This window comes from Astatotilapia calliptera, chromosome 15 (assembly GCF_900246225.1).
Source record: "Astatotilapia calliptera chromosome 15, fAstCal1.2, whole genome shotgun sequence".
NCBI lineage: Eukaryota > Metazoa > Chordata > Actinopteri > Cichliformes > Cichlidae > Astatotilapia > Astatotilapia calliptera.
The window spans coordinates 4,051,406-4,065,795 of record NC_039316.1 but is presented as its reverse complement, the minus strand read 5'-3'; the positions used below and the strand labels follow the sequence as shown (position 1 = coordinate 4,065,795).

General features: G+C 39.6%; 1 protein-coding gene across 3 annotated transcripts in view; it reads right to left on the bottom strand.

The window, feature by feature from the left end:
* Window positions 1-1,422: 1,422 nt before the first annotated feature.
* ppp2r5cb (protein phosphatase 2, regulatory subunit B', gamma b) overlaps window positions 1,423-14,390 on the bottom strand; it is a 28,439-nt gene continuing 15,471 nt past the window's right edge. For all 3 annotated transcript variants that reach the window (XM_026194756.1, XM_026194757.1, XM_026194758.1), the window contains 13 exons: window positions 14,116-14,315; window positions 11,063-11,173; window positions 10,879-10,971; window positions 10,147-10,277; window positions 9,873-9,932; window positions 8,272-8,380; window positions 7,734-7,787; window positions 7,163-7,333; window positions 6,927-7,054; window positions 6,712-6,813; window positions 6,362-6,434; window positions 5,867-5,983; window positions 1,423-4,443 (listed from right to left, as the gene is read on the bottom strand). In XM_026194756.1, the coding sequence (XP_026050541.1) occupies window positions 4,309-4,443; window positions 5,867-5,983; window positions 6,362-6,434; window positions 6,712-6,813; window positions 6,927-7,054; window positions 7,163-7,333; window positions 7,734-7,787; window positions 8,272-8,380; window positions 9,873-9,932; window positions 10,147-10,277; window positions 10,879-10,971; window positions 11,063-11,173; window positions 14,116-14,315 (1,484 nt within the window). In that variant the 3' untranslated portion in view covers window positions 1,423-4,308. The remainder of the gene's footprint in view (window positions 4,444-5,866; window positions 5,984-6,361; window positions 6,435-6,711; window positions 6,814-6,926; window positions 7,055-7,162; window positions 7,334-7,733; window positions 7,788-8,271; window positions 8,381-9,872; window positions 9,933-10,146; window positions 10,278-10,878; window positions 10,972-11,062; window positions 11,174-14,115; window positions 14,316-14,390) is intronic.

The following is a 14,390-nucleotide window of genomic DNA, read 5'->3' as shown; positions in this document are numbered from 1 at the left end:
TTAGGCTGGAACTGGTTGGTAAAAGTACCATAAAAAAAGGATGAAAACAGTCAAACATTCAGAAAATGCAACATAGATTACTCTTATTGTAATCCAGCGTAAAATTATGAAACCGAACTGACTGGATTATATACTTTTTCAGAATGATAAATAATTAACGGGAACGACAACAACAAATGAGATTCTATTTTGAAAATGAGCTTTTAATGTTAAAAATAAAGGGCTGAAAACATCAAAGGTGGCATGCTGATGTGCATTTCATTAGTGTAATACTTTGCGCACCCCTCTTATTTCTTATTTCTGAAATGCCAAATCATCTTTTAATTTGGAGGTAGAAAAAGTCTGCAGAGATGCATGAAGTCTGCATCTTAAAAGTGTGAGAAATGAGTGCAGTGAAAGCAAGTGAAGCACCACATCAATTCACGATTAAGCTTCTTGACAAGACAATTAATCTGCGTGTTGAGGTTCAAATATTCTCCAGCAGGTGGCAGCAAAACACTTTATTTCTTTAGTAACTTGTGGATGCATCAGGGTATTTTTTTCAGGATTGGGGATCTGGGGTTCCTCTTTTAGTGTTTTTCATTATTTTTTAATCAATCATTAATAAAGAAGATGAGTTACATTAAGACATGTTAAAAATGTGTGTGTTACAACCTGTCATTGCTAATGTGTAAATGGATATACTGGATAGGCAGTCTTTGGAGACTTTTTAGGCCATGTAATCTAAGCTCATACAGTTTGGCTTATTTGGTTTTCTGACTTCAAATTCAAAGCTAATTTGTTCTTGTCCAACTTTAAAAAATTACTAAACTTTACTAAACTGAAATACATCAATTTCAACACACTCGAGCTGGTTGTCTTAGTTTTACTATAAACACTAAACACACTGCATCAAATTAAGTTCCACAATTAACCCCGACGCAAACCAAAGATTGGCTGTACATTTAAAAGAAATTACTGGCAGCTAGAGTTTGGAAGATTGATCTAAATATCAATAGTATTGATACCACTGCTGATAGCATTGATTCTTTGGATCTATCTTTTAAGTTCAGTATGTAGCCCACTGAATTGTGTTAAATAAACTTCAGGCTAAATTATGATCTTCTAAATCACTGAGATGCTCTCCAGCTTACGAGTTTTCTGCTATAGGGTGATGCTTCTGGGTTCCCCCGTAAGGTTTCCTAATGATCTATAAAGCCCACGTCGTTTTTTGGGCACCACTCAGACAGAATCTTTGTTATTTTAGCTTGTGGAGTGTTAGATATTTACAGAGCAATCAAAAGATGAAGCAGATGAACAGAGCAGATGATCATCTGGATCAAAAAGTTACAAAATGTCAACACTATTTAGTCCAAGCATGAACTTGTGACCATCAGGAGCACTGCAAGGAAAAAAGATGACACACTGGTTTTTTTTTTTTTCTTAGGATGAAAATATAAAACACATGTTCTCTTTATTTGCTGTATATAGATAGATGTACACCACTGGAGATTTGGATAAAAGCACACACGAAAAGCTCATGTATGTAGGGTCAACACATCTGGAGGTGAAAAAAAAAAAAAAAAAATGGAAACGATGTCAAAATTACAAAGATAAAAAACTACCCAAATTCTATATGGTTTCTAACTGTAAATAGTTACATGTGTTGAACTCTGTCCCACATACCAACTGTCAGCAGTTGCTAATAACCTCTGTAATCTGTACACGGGATATTTTGTACAAAATATGAAATCTACCATTTAATAATAGTTATAACACAAAAGTACATTGTATGTACAATATTAGACAAAGCCATTTAGTATCAGACGCATACTAAAGGACACTTGCAAATATAACTATTTTCAAAGAAACAAAAAGCTTATGTCAAATGAAGAGAGCTCCAAAGAAGCCAATATTAAAGCCATCTGAAGAAGAACAGCAGTCACCAATGGGAGCCAGCACTGCGCTTCAGCCGGGATGGAATCGCTTTCCTTTTTGTCGGGTTTTGGTGAAAGCCTTGAATGACTGTTGTTCTTCAAGACAAACATGGAGAGAACTGAACAGTGTGGTTGCAGTACTATTTACAAATTTGCACATTCAGTTGAAAACACTGACAGAGAGGTTCTGCGAGCAAAGGAAGAATAAAACCATAACAAAAAACAAAATTTTAAAAAAAAAGAACTTGCAAGCATCCAGAAGCAAACACGTGCTCAAATAACGAGCCCTACAGGTTTTGTTTCGTGTTTTTAAACTGAAGAGGGCGTGCACCGTGTGGGCACGCAGGTGGAGGGCGGGACGAGAGAGGATCAGACTATGGGACAAATCAGAAAAAGTGGAACGGGAATAGAGGGGCCACAGGATGGAAGAAGAAAAGTTGGGATGGGAGGTGATTTTCCTCTCCTGTATAGGCTAGCTCTTAACAACAGGCACTATGGGGAGGGGACTCAAACACTCAAACAAGCGCGCACACACACATAGACACACACACACACACACACACACACACACACACACCAAGACAGACAGCATCACGGATTTCAAATGTTTACTAGTTTGTTTTAGTTTCAGTTGTGTTGCGAGTGTCTTTCAAGTGTTATCAGGAAGTGCTTCTTTGCTGAAGTGGTTTGGGGCAACCACGCCATCTCTGCTCTTTAGCCTTGAACTCAAAAAAAACAAAACGGATCCAACTACGTAGCTTCAACAAGGCAGAAGTCCAACAATGGACCTGAATACGTTTTTTATGGAAACTACTGTTATAACCTTTGAAATCATCTGACATTTTATGTCATGCTGCTACTCTGTTCTCAGTTGAGTAAATACCCTCTCCGACTACAAAAGGCACTGTGAAAAGAAAGGCTTATGTTTGACCTCTTCAAACCAAACATGCCTCCTCTACGGAGCAATCTATTCTCTACCAATTGTTGTACAAATAAAAGGATCTTGCTTGAAAAGATTTGAAAAACAAAAAAGACAAAGTTCATTATCGGCACGGTTTCTGCCCCTGTTTAACTTCTCTCAACACACAGTAACATCGTGTTAATCCCAAACAACCTAGTACATCTCTTTAACCTCTCATAAGCCTTAAATGAATGATAGTGACTTGTACTGAATGCTAATAACCATGTTAAACACACAATGGCTGGACGTAAATAGGAAACTAAAAATAAATCGACACAATCCGCTCTCATGTAACCGGGCAGCCAAACATGCTTGGGCCGCGGACTCATCGCTGTGACCGATAAAAAAATGCTCTGAACATGTGGTAAACTTTAAGCCATAGATGCTTTGGGAGCCGTGCTAACTGACTGCCTTCAAAATTAAAAGATCTTTTTTTCTTAAAAACAGGAACTAAATGAGAAAGTTGGCACCGAACTAGGTTTCTACACGGGAATAATGATGTGCAGAAGAAAAACCTGGAACCTCAGTCGGGTTGGCCGTGTTTGATGAACAGCACTGAGTTAAAAGGGGTTTTTTTTCCCCCCAATCCTTAATACACACCCCTGCTGAATTCAGGAGTGGCCCAGTCCTGATGAATGGAGTGAATGAATGAATCCTAAAATAATAGCAAGAAACAGAACAGTTCTTCAGATAGGACGTGATTTTTTAAAAATCTTAGAAGAGCTCCTAATATAGCATGAAGGGAAAAATATAAACAGCTATCTAGTTTAAATTTTATGAGAAAAAACAGCCAATATTAAATATACAGAAAGAACTGACACAGTCTCACCCCACTGTAGATGGCCTCCATTGAAGTTATAGTTGGGGGCTCTTATTATTTGTACAAGCACCTGACGTTGATAAAGAAGAGACGAGAAGAAGACGGCTCATATACACACACACACACACACACACACACACACACACACACACACACCAGAACAGAACACCTGAGAAAAATGACCAGAAGGGGGCAGCACAGCACCCCAGAACACAAGTTGAGCAGACAGGGGGAGGAGAAAAAAAAAAAAAAAAAAAAAAAAAAAACAGAAGAAAAGGAGATTATGACAATTTCTTATTTGAAGTTCAGTATACGGCGGGTTGCTGTGGTCATGCAGGACATCCCAGCACCGCAAGCAAGAACCAGGTGAAGGGGTGGGGATCAGTAAGGACCGAGCACCGCTTGTCTCGCAAAGCCGGACCTGGCTTAGATGTGTGGCTTTAGACATTTTCTGTGTCAGGTGGAGCTGGGATCGTTCATTTCTGTGTTGCACTGGGCTGGACTGAGATACCACAGTTCTGTTTTGTTTTGGGGGGTTTTGTGCTGGCCCTCCGTGGGTTTGTGATTCCACTGTGGATGCTGCTGGTTTATGGTAGGTCTGGGATGGTCTCTTAATGGCCATCGTGTGGCGTCAACATTTCCTCTGCTCTTCGGTGCAACTCCAAAGCTGTGACTGTGGAGATGTCTTTGGGGAGCTCAGATTTCCTCCGCATCAACGGGCGTTCTCTGCGCTGGTCTTTTTGGATCTAGACACAGACACAAAGAGGGATCAGTAAAATCAGAACTAATGCATTTACAGCCCCACTTCATGAACCTAAGCTTCTGCACGGAGGCCCGTTTTACAGGCCGAACAAGATTTTAATTCCTGCAATTTGCCTTCCTTTCAAACCTTTTTCTCACTTACATGACAAAACTGATAAGCTATACAATTCAAAACTGTATAATAAAGAAAAATGTGATAGTGCAGCATGGACAAGTCTCTGGCAATATTGTCCTTTAACACTCTTTGTTCATCCCGTCTCTGTTGTTTGGGTTTGGAAGGCAGACAGGATGCTCAAGTGATTTATGTAATCTGTCTCCGTTTCAGCAGCTGGAATAACCATCTTTGCTCAGGAATTACTTGTGGGGCCAAACAGCTGAGTCATAAACCAAGTTCATTTGTGATTCTGAAGAAATATTTTTTTAACCAACAACCTGCAAATTCACTGTATGTGTGCATTTTATGACCACTGTTTCAAAACAATACAAATGTGAAGATGCTGTCTGCAACAGTCCTACACCCACATAGTTTACACAAACAGGAGTGTGCAGACAGCTTAGAGGTTCTGTGCTGCTCGGTCGACAGCATTCTTCATTTTAGCATTTGACAGATATTAACAAAAAAACAAAGTGATGACAGGACGCATTAGGAGCTGCATCGATCGCGCAGAATTGGAACATCCGCATTCGTCTTTGTGCTTCTGAAAAGCTGCTGGTGGCAGCGGCAGTTGCACAGTAACCACTACAAAGTCCCCTGATAGTGCTGCTGTTTTCACACGCGCCACACAGATATTTATGGGCCTGAACGTGGTTTTTATTTACAGCACAGCTATCGCTAAAACAGTACAGTCACACCAAACTGGACGATTTAGGCAAAGTGACTGGCACACGGCATGAGAAAAATGTCGCTAAGCCTGAGCTGCACAGTTCACAATTTTAAATGTCCTAAAATTGCTTTTGTATTTATGTCAACTAATGAGAGAGGCTCCACAGCATCCTGCAAAATGAGGTGTGATTAGTGGAATTCATTTCATATTATTAGCTTTTTTCACTTCACACATTTTCTTCATTATTAACATTTCTTGTAGTTTTCTGCTGCTTTGAAGCAAAATGAAAGAAAAAAAAAACGGACTGCTGGACTGTGGCTGTGTGGTTCCACTTAACATAACCACATTTATTTGTTTTCAAACAAAAATAAACCTCCATTCCTGGCGCCAAAGTCAGTATCAATAAATAAATTAAAGTGTCCAGATTTCTGCTTTTTATGACCACGTATATGATTTCATTAAGACTGAAATGTAAACAGGTCTCATATTAAAGCGATATTCATCAAAGCTTGTGCACATTTCAGTGAGAACGTGTGGTACCCCTCAGATATAGGCATGCATATTAAATGTTACACACACTGACCTGTGTGGCTTCCTCAACTACTGCTTTCTTTAGCATGTTGACATCGTCTAGCAGTGGCCCATCTGTCTCCATGTCCATCGGACTCCCTGATCCTATTGAGTCCACATACACGACAAACTGCAGCACAGGAAGAGAAAGAAAAGTTAACCACAAAGAATCGCATTATCCAATATACAGGTTTGTGAGAGGTGCTAGCTTTAAGCAGAACTTTTCTCAATGACTTTAATCCTCAGCTTTTGGACATACATTTCCCCACAATCCATCCTGTAACTTTCCATCTGTTGCTTCCACACATACACAAAAGAAAAAAAGAAGAGAAGAAAAACTAGAAACTCTTTTTCCTTTTTTCCCCTCAGTTGGAGTGTTTGTCAAAACACCAACTGATGTTCATCACCAAAACATCAAACCCTGCTTGATTCGCACTGAGATACCCTGCAAACCACTGAGAGGGTTGCAGCACTGTGAGAATTGCTAGGTTACTATTTATTTGCTCACCTGTGGGTTTGCCTTTGCTAGATTCTCAATCTTCACCCATGCTTCTTCTCTCTCTTTCCATTTGGCTTTCTCTCTGACACACACAAACACACACAGAGTCCTAAGAGACTTCTTCAAAACAGAGAAGATTTGCTGAAAGATAAACTCATGTTAAAAAAAAAAAAAGTTATATACCCAAACTCTTTCAAGTTAAGAGATTGTGGTTTTAGTTTGTATCTACTTAGTCATCTTTTCCACTTCTAATGATGTTTAAACAATGTTTTCCATGACGTTTCTAACACTGTAATGAGAACAAGGAAACTGTAGCTTGCGCTGTATAAATGGGTGTGATGTCTCCCTGCATTACTTACTTGCTTTTTTCTGCCCTGAACTGCTGGGTGCAGTCATCAAACAGTTTCTGGTTCATCTCCATAAAGAGCTTCAGAGCATTGTAAATCAACCCATGAATCGTCCTACAGACACAAAAAGGTTACCACAGGTCACTTGCTTTGCTTACGTACTATCCTCATACACTTCATCATAAAGATAAACAGATAAATGGAGGGGGTGGGGGGGGGAGCCTCACTTGTTCCAGTGGGTTTTGGAATTGCGGTAAAGGGCTGGGAACATGATGGGGAGGATCTTGGCAGCGTTGTCGCTGATCAGGCTCATGATATACTCATTATTCCAGTAGTACAGCGCTCGCTCTGCTACCTGACAACACAGTTTTTCACAGGGTTACGTGCGTACACAGACAAACAGAATGCACACTGTACGATTAACTAAAACACGCATCAAAATAAACAGGGATGTGGTTCAGACCTGAAAGTGCGGGCTTGACACACATTTGGCCAGCTGTCTGAAGAGGGGTTCCATGACTTTGACGAACTCCGAAGGCTCAATGACATCCAGTATCTCCTCCAGTTCGTTGAGGAACATAACTTCTTTTGGACTGTGGGTCTTTGGCCAATACTTTAACAATGCCATTACCGTCTACGCACACAGACAGGATACCAGGCTTATTAAAGAGGAAGCAGGAATGTTTGGACAGCCGATTTTGGTCAGCTATTAATCTGCTGATGGTGGATTACATGAGCTTACATTACAAAAACTATCAGTAGAAGCAGAAACAGTAGTCAACATATTCATAAAGTAGTTTAGTTGATCTCAGGGCCTTAATGCAAGCACACAAAATCCAAAACACCTTCCAGCAGGTTTGTGAGGACTTGTGAGCGCGTTTATGTTTGCTCCGACCTTACCCACCATAAAACAAACAGAGAATACTGTCTTGAGGAGTTTGAATGACGTATGTCTGAAAAGAGCTTGAAGGTCAATCGATAATAAAAAATAAAAAAAAAGCCAAAAAATCAATATCAAAATAAATAAATCTTACCGGTTCTGTAAGGGTGCTATCCTTCTCTAAGAACTGTACCACACAGTAGGCCAGCTGGGAAATAAAAGGGAAAAACAGGAAACGGCATTTGTTTTCATTTTGACAAAATCAGAAGTATCATAAATATTATTGGGAGAGAGATTGCACTCAACAAACTACAGAATCTACATAATAAAGTAACATCAAAGATGGCGGCTGTCCTAAATGTTCTAATCAGGCAAAAAAATGTTGCTGCATTGGCACATGAGCACAGATGTCAGTTTTTGCATGTGTACGCTATTTTTAAACATTAGTTAGGGGTAAAAGGACCAGATTGTTAAGTTGAAATGTGCATTTTTATCTGGTGAACATTGAGAGTTAAAGTTGTGACTAACTCCACATTTTTTATCATTGGATACACGCTTCACTGACAAAATAACTGCTTTGAGGCATTACCTGCATGTCTGCCAAGTGAAAAGACTTTGCTCGAGACATACTTTTGTTACAGCGTTTTGCTTATAGCAGAGGAAGGCAGAGCAAGGCATAAGAAAATTCCTACCTGTGGGTGATACACACTAAGGGACTTGACTTTGTGCAAAGGCAGGAGGACTTTCAGCAGGAATATCTTGTGCTCTTCTTTCAAAGGTAATGCAAATCCATTGATTATGCTGTGAGAAAGACCGTTATTAGAGAAGAAATTACTCCAGTTTACAATAATTCGGCATCTAAATATTAATAAAAGTCTTGAGCCACCACTAATGCTCTTATACATTTCTTCCAAGGAGTCAGCCTGTCATTTTTGAAATGGTCTTGAACAATAGTTCTGCAGGATTTCTGAAGCTCGTTCAAAGACTTTCTTTGGACACTGTTCTTTCACTCATTTTCAGTCCTTGTACTTGAACATTATCAGAGAAATTTTTTTTCAGCACAGACCTACGAACACAAAATAATCTCTCAACTCATGGGATGAACCAGTAATATGTCCATACATAGCAACTTTGCAAATACCATGTGGCCTTTCAGGTGACCCATTATCTGTTTACTGAAGCCTCATTAGAAATGTTCTAATGAAAATGACAAATCACACAAGGACTGGACTGAAATCAGTGGCAACAAGTCTTATGGAGTGATGGCACCGAAATCTGTATCCTCCACAATACAACTCCATCTGGAAAGCATCTGATTGCCAACAGCTTCATTTTTCAATTGCATCCAGAGAAGTGCTTTGAATGTCCTTCAAGAAGCCCGGAGAACTATTTCTGAAGACAACTCAAAGAAATCACAAGAAAGCGCAGGCTGTGTTGAAGGATAAAGGTGGCGTTACTAAATATTGACTCTCAAACTTACTAAAACTATGCAAACTCACTTTTTGCCTCATATACTCTATTTCTACTTAAATTTGCAAATGGTATAAATCACTGCACCCTTTAGCCATTATCCTAGCAAACTACAAAGAAAAAAAGAGGTAGCTCAACACTTTTGCACATACTGTGTGTGTGTGTGTGTGTGTGTGTGTACGTACACACACATATATATACACACACACACATATACACACAGGGGTGTACATAAGTGGTCCGCAGGTGCACTCTCGCTATCAAAATAAAAGACGCGCACCAGATCAGAAGTTGCAACGCACGTTTGCGTGCATAAGATTTTCTGGAGGAGGACAGACATTTGTTTAGAACTCTTAAAGATGTCGAAGAAGCTCCTTTAAGCAATTACTTTGGTGTTCCTTCACCTCCAAAGAAATGTCAGAGGGAGTCCGCAAAAGAAGCGCATATTCTCGGAGAAGTGGTTGGAGGAGGTGAGTTGGCTTCAAACAAATGATGAACGCACAGAGATGTGGTGCAGAATATGCCATGAAAATCCCACTCTAGTGGACCAAAACAGTGCCTTTAATATGTATGCAAACGCATGTTGAAACTTCTTATCTGGTGCGCATCTTTTATTTTGATAGCAAATGCGCACCTGCGGACCACTTGTGTACGTGTATGCACACACACACACACACACACACACACACACACACACACACACACACACACACACACACACACACACACACACACACACACACACACACACAAAAAACAAACCTATATTTTGAGCCCTATACTGCGAACAGCAGCTGCTTTAACAAATCTAAAAGTATCTTACCTGCCTAGTATTTCCAGTAGTTCTGCAATTCCATTATGATGCTCAGTCTCATAAATGAACCTGAAAAAGGGCAAACACACACAAGTTAGCAATAATGTTCCTTTAACCCTCAGGCTTTGTTAAAAATCACCACCCTTTCAGCTTGTTCGTGGCCACAAGTGGCCAGTATAGAGCCCTGAGGGTTAAAGAAAACAAAAAAACAAACAAACAAAAAAAAAAAACCCCATAAACAAAACAAGCACCATTAATGTAGCTATAGAAGACACACACTCACCTATAAAATATGTTATTAATCTGTTTTCTAATGTATGCTCGAAGGCCCAGGAACTTCCCATAGATGCGATGGAGAGTGGTCTTTAAAAAATCTCTTTCTCTGGGGTCTTCACTGTCAAAAAGTTCTAAGAGCTGAAGAAACACACACACACACACACACACACACACACACACACACAAAAGAAGGTTAATGGGACAATAAAATTAAACGTAACCAAGTACTACATACAATGCTCTTAAGTGGGCATGTTACGGTTTTTATTGTTTTGTCACATTGATACTATTACAGAAATGCAGAAATGCATGCTCATACTAAACATGGCCAAAGCTTCAAACAATGATTTCAGTGTATGTGCAACTAATCTGAAAAAGCCAAAACTTCAGGCCTTAGGCTGCTTTAGTCACTAAACTTCAGACAAACATTGGCCTCAAATGACGTGTAGGAGAGCAGATATCCTCAATATGTTCTTTCCAGGCATCTGTGCGCACAGTCAAAGCTGTACACGCAGATGCCTCACCCACATGCATAAAGGTAGAGGAGCTAAAACAGCTTGTTTTAGACAGTGCACGAACAGAGGGGCTGGACCAAGCACTGGTATGCGATAAACAAGGATTATTTTGAACTATCAATCATGCAAAGCTTGTCTAGTTAAGAATAAAAATATCAAGGTGGAAATGAGCATCATAGCTCCTCTTTACAGAGAAAGAAGCTGTGCTCTAGCAACATGCTCACCTGCAATACAAACCTCTGGTCAATATACTTTTTGGCTATGTTTGGTTGAAAGTCCGGTGACTCTAAGAACCGCAGGAAGAACTCGTAGACGAGCTGTGGAAGAGGGGCAAAGACTTTAAAACAACAGAAATAGGTGAACAGGCTCTTTCTGACTAAACCATGTATGTGGGTGTGATGCATGTACCTGTAGATGCGGCCACGCAGCTTCTAGAGTGGGTTCATCTTCCTCTGGGTCAAACTCTGCACCCGTGGGGTTGGATGACGGCGGCAATGCCCTAAACATATTCACAGCAAACTGGGAAACAAAAACAGAGGACAGACAATCGGACATGCCAGATAAATATAAACTTGAAAAAGACATTTCCCCCACAGAAATCCAAACCGCTCAAGGAAGCGGTGGCCTCTGCCCTTTTTACTTGCATAAAAACACAATATTTAAAACATCACCATTTCTTTGTTTACGTAGGCTGCCAGTAACCTGTAGTAACAAATAGATCAAATCCATTGGACCATGTACTGTCCAAACTGCCTTTAAAAGACAAGTAAAATATTTCTATCAGCATAAACGTGTTTAAATGTTGCAAAATCCACTTTTTGCCATTTTTTAAAAATTGTCTAGATCCACAAATTATGAGTTGACTACATCCTCTCCTTCCTTTTCCTTCTTGAGCCCTTCGAGGTTAAAACCAACTGAGACGTCAAAACCTGATAAGCACCGCCCCCGGCTGTGAAGGAGACCTGCCTTATTAAATTCAGTATGAGCAGCTGCTGTGGCTAATGTTACCTTTAGGTTTGAGTGTACTCCTACGAGCCACAGTTATGTCAAAATTGGAATGCTGTAATGTAATGAAAATCAGATTTTATGAAAAGCAATAAACAAGAACAGAGTGTAGGTTACTGTGTTTCATGTTGCTTTTTAATCAGCCTTTAGATTTGTTTGCTTCTCTCTGTTCTCTGAGCTCGTATCTTCCTCTTTTTAATATTTCATACATTTAACTACGATGAATCTGTGTATCTGTGGACTGACTGTGCTTTGAAATGTATCCATTTTTCATGCTACATCCACAGCACATATTAGGTATACTAGGCAAAACAAGGCAGTGAGCGTTGATTTGGGGATTGGTGTATATTCGTTTCTTCAGATTAAGAGCAGTGCTGTGAAACTGATTCATCACCAAAAATGTGCAATATGGATAAGTTAATATCTGCAAAATACAGCAGACTCTGTAAGGGGCAAAGACGTTAAAATGTTGTGGAAAGAAAGACCAGTGAAGTATTTTGAGATTACATTTTAAATACACATTGTGCAAACATATCAGACTTAAACTGTTTTTTAACAAGTTCAGTGTAATACATCAACTTTGAGGTATTGTTTGTATTAAAGAATTAATAAAAAGGTGGTAGGTGAGTGGATATCAACAGTCTCTTGCGCTAGTTGTCCATACTGGCCTATTTCTGTGACTGTACAGACCCCAGACTGTGAAGAATCTATTTTGCCTCTGAGACGGCGCATTCAGAACTCCTTTGGGATTCCAGTCGATCAGAGGTCAAAACACTCATTCACCATCAGGTTATTATTCCAAGCAGAAATCACTCCTTACTTTCAACAAATAGATCAGGACAACGAAACCACTGTTACAGTGCCATGTAGTGCAAATAATGCCTGTTTAAATAATGATGCTTGAACACTGAGATGTCAAAAATGCTCTGAAATACAGAAACCTTACGGAAGTAAATAATGTGCAAAGTTTTAGCATCAGAATACACTTTATTACCATAAAGGAAAATGTCGTGTCACTCTTTACTTACTTTGATCATAAAAGCCATCAGTGGACTTCAAAGAGCCCTTGTCTTTAAGGGGGTACGGGGACAGGCGCTGCCAGGAGTAAGAGTATATTTTTATGCTGATTTGACAGCTCAGTTGCATTTTCTGCCGCATTGATCAAATAAAGCCCAGGCAAAGGAGGACGGGGGGAAATTTGCACCTTGATCATCTGCAGTTTACCATGTGGCATTGAGGCCGGCCTTTGATTAACATCAAAGGCTTTTTAATTTGGCTTGGGAAAGCAAATCTGGCACCAGGAACACATTGAGACCACGACCTAAGAGGAACACCTCTCCAATCTACAGCAGGAGCTCCAACACAGCTGCACTGGCAACACCCTGATTAAACGAGCAGTTTTCAGACCTACACCATTGAGGGGTACAAACAATTTAGGGTGTGCAATACACGAACAATCTTTAGACGAATTCAAACAAGAGACATGCTGAAGAAAACAAACAGATCACCTGGATGCATACGAATTATTTAAATGATCTTAAAAGATTTGTGGCAAAAAAAAAAAAAACTACCAAAATAAAAACTAAAATGGGTCAAGTGAAAACCACAAAATGTTCGTTCCATGCTGCGAAAATGAAACTGAAGAAAACAAATCAGCTTCATCACAAACATGAAAAAAAGAAAGAAAAGGGAATCTACCGGGTGAGATGGCTCTCCGAGGCCATGTGGCTTCCACTGAGCCTTTTTTCACAATTACAACTTACACAATTTTACAGTAAGAGAAGTGACACGTGACATCTCGCTAACACGAAATAAAGCAATTATAAAGGAACAATGCAGAGTTTGTGTAAGTGAATATTTTTAGACCTAAACTACTAAAACATTCCCCAAACCATATTACACATTGCATATTCTATGGGATAAAAAGCTTTATGAGAAATATCATCAGCTATAGAACCACAGCACTAGTACATCACAGGACATTACAGATTTTAATGTTCTATTCTAAATCATTTAAAGCTTTCATTCATGGAAACACTGGTGGCAGAGTTTCCTCACACTTAAACCTGACTTGGGTGGGAGTCCCATGTATCTTGGCAACATACTTTGCATTTTCTTCTAATTTTTTCCTCCATCTCCGACAATGATGTGACCTATTTACAACTGGAAAATTCCCTTACTCTTATTTTGAAAGTTAAGTTGACATAAGATGTAGCCTTTCGAGACAAAGTCCACACATACTTTTGCAATATGAGTAACCAAATCGCTTTTTATGCAAGGCTTTACTTTTTTCCAGGAGTTGAGTGATACAAAGTACAAAGATGGCTAACTAAGTTTAGTTAATTATGTTCACTTATACTCTCTACTTATTAAACATTTGCCAGGTCAAAATAAAATAATAAAATAAAAACAACTGGTCCAAGCTTCTCATTTCCACTGTTTACTGTAACACTGACCATGTGAACCACTTCTGGGTAGATCGGTTCGGTGATGACGTTCCTGTTGTGGGTGATGTACTCCACCATCTCGCTCAGCGCGGCTCGTTTCACCTCCTTCCATTTCAGGTCACTCAGTGGGTCTGAGACAAAATCGAAGAGAACGCAGCACTGACGCAACTTCTGGATAAACAGCTTCTCCTGCTCTGCAGGGGGAACATCTGTGAAACAGAGAGAAGAAAGGCTGGAATTAAATTCAAATTCTCTTCACAAAGCAAAATGTCAATGATTTTTAA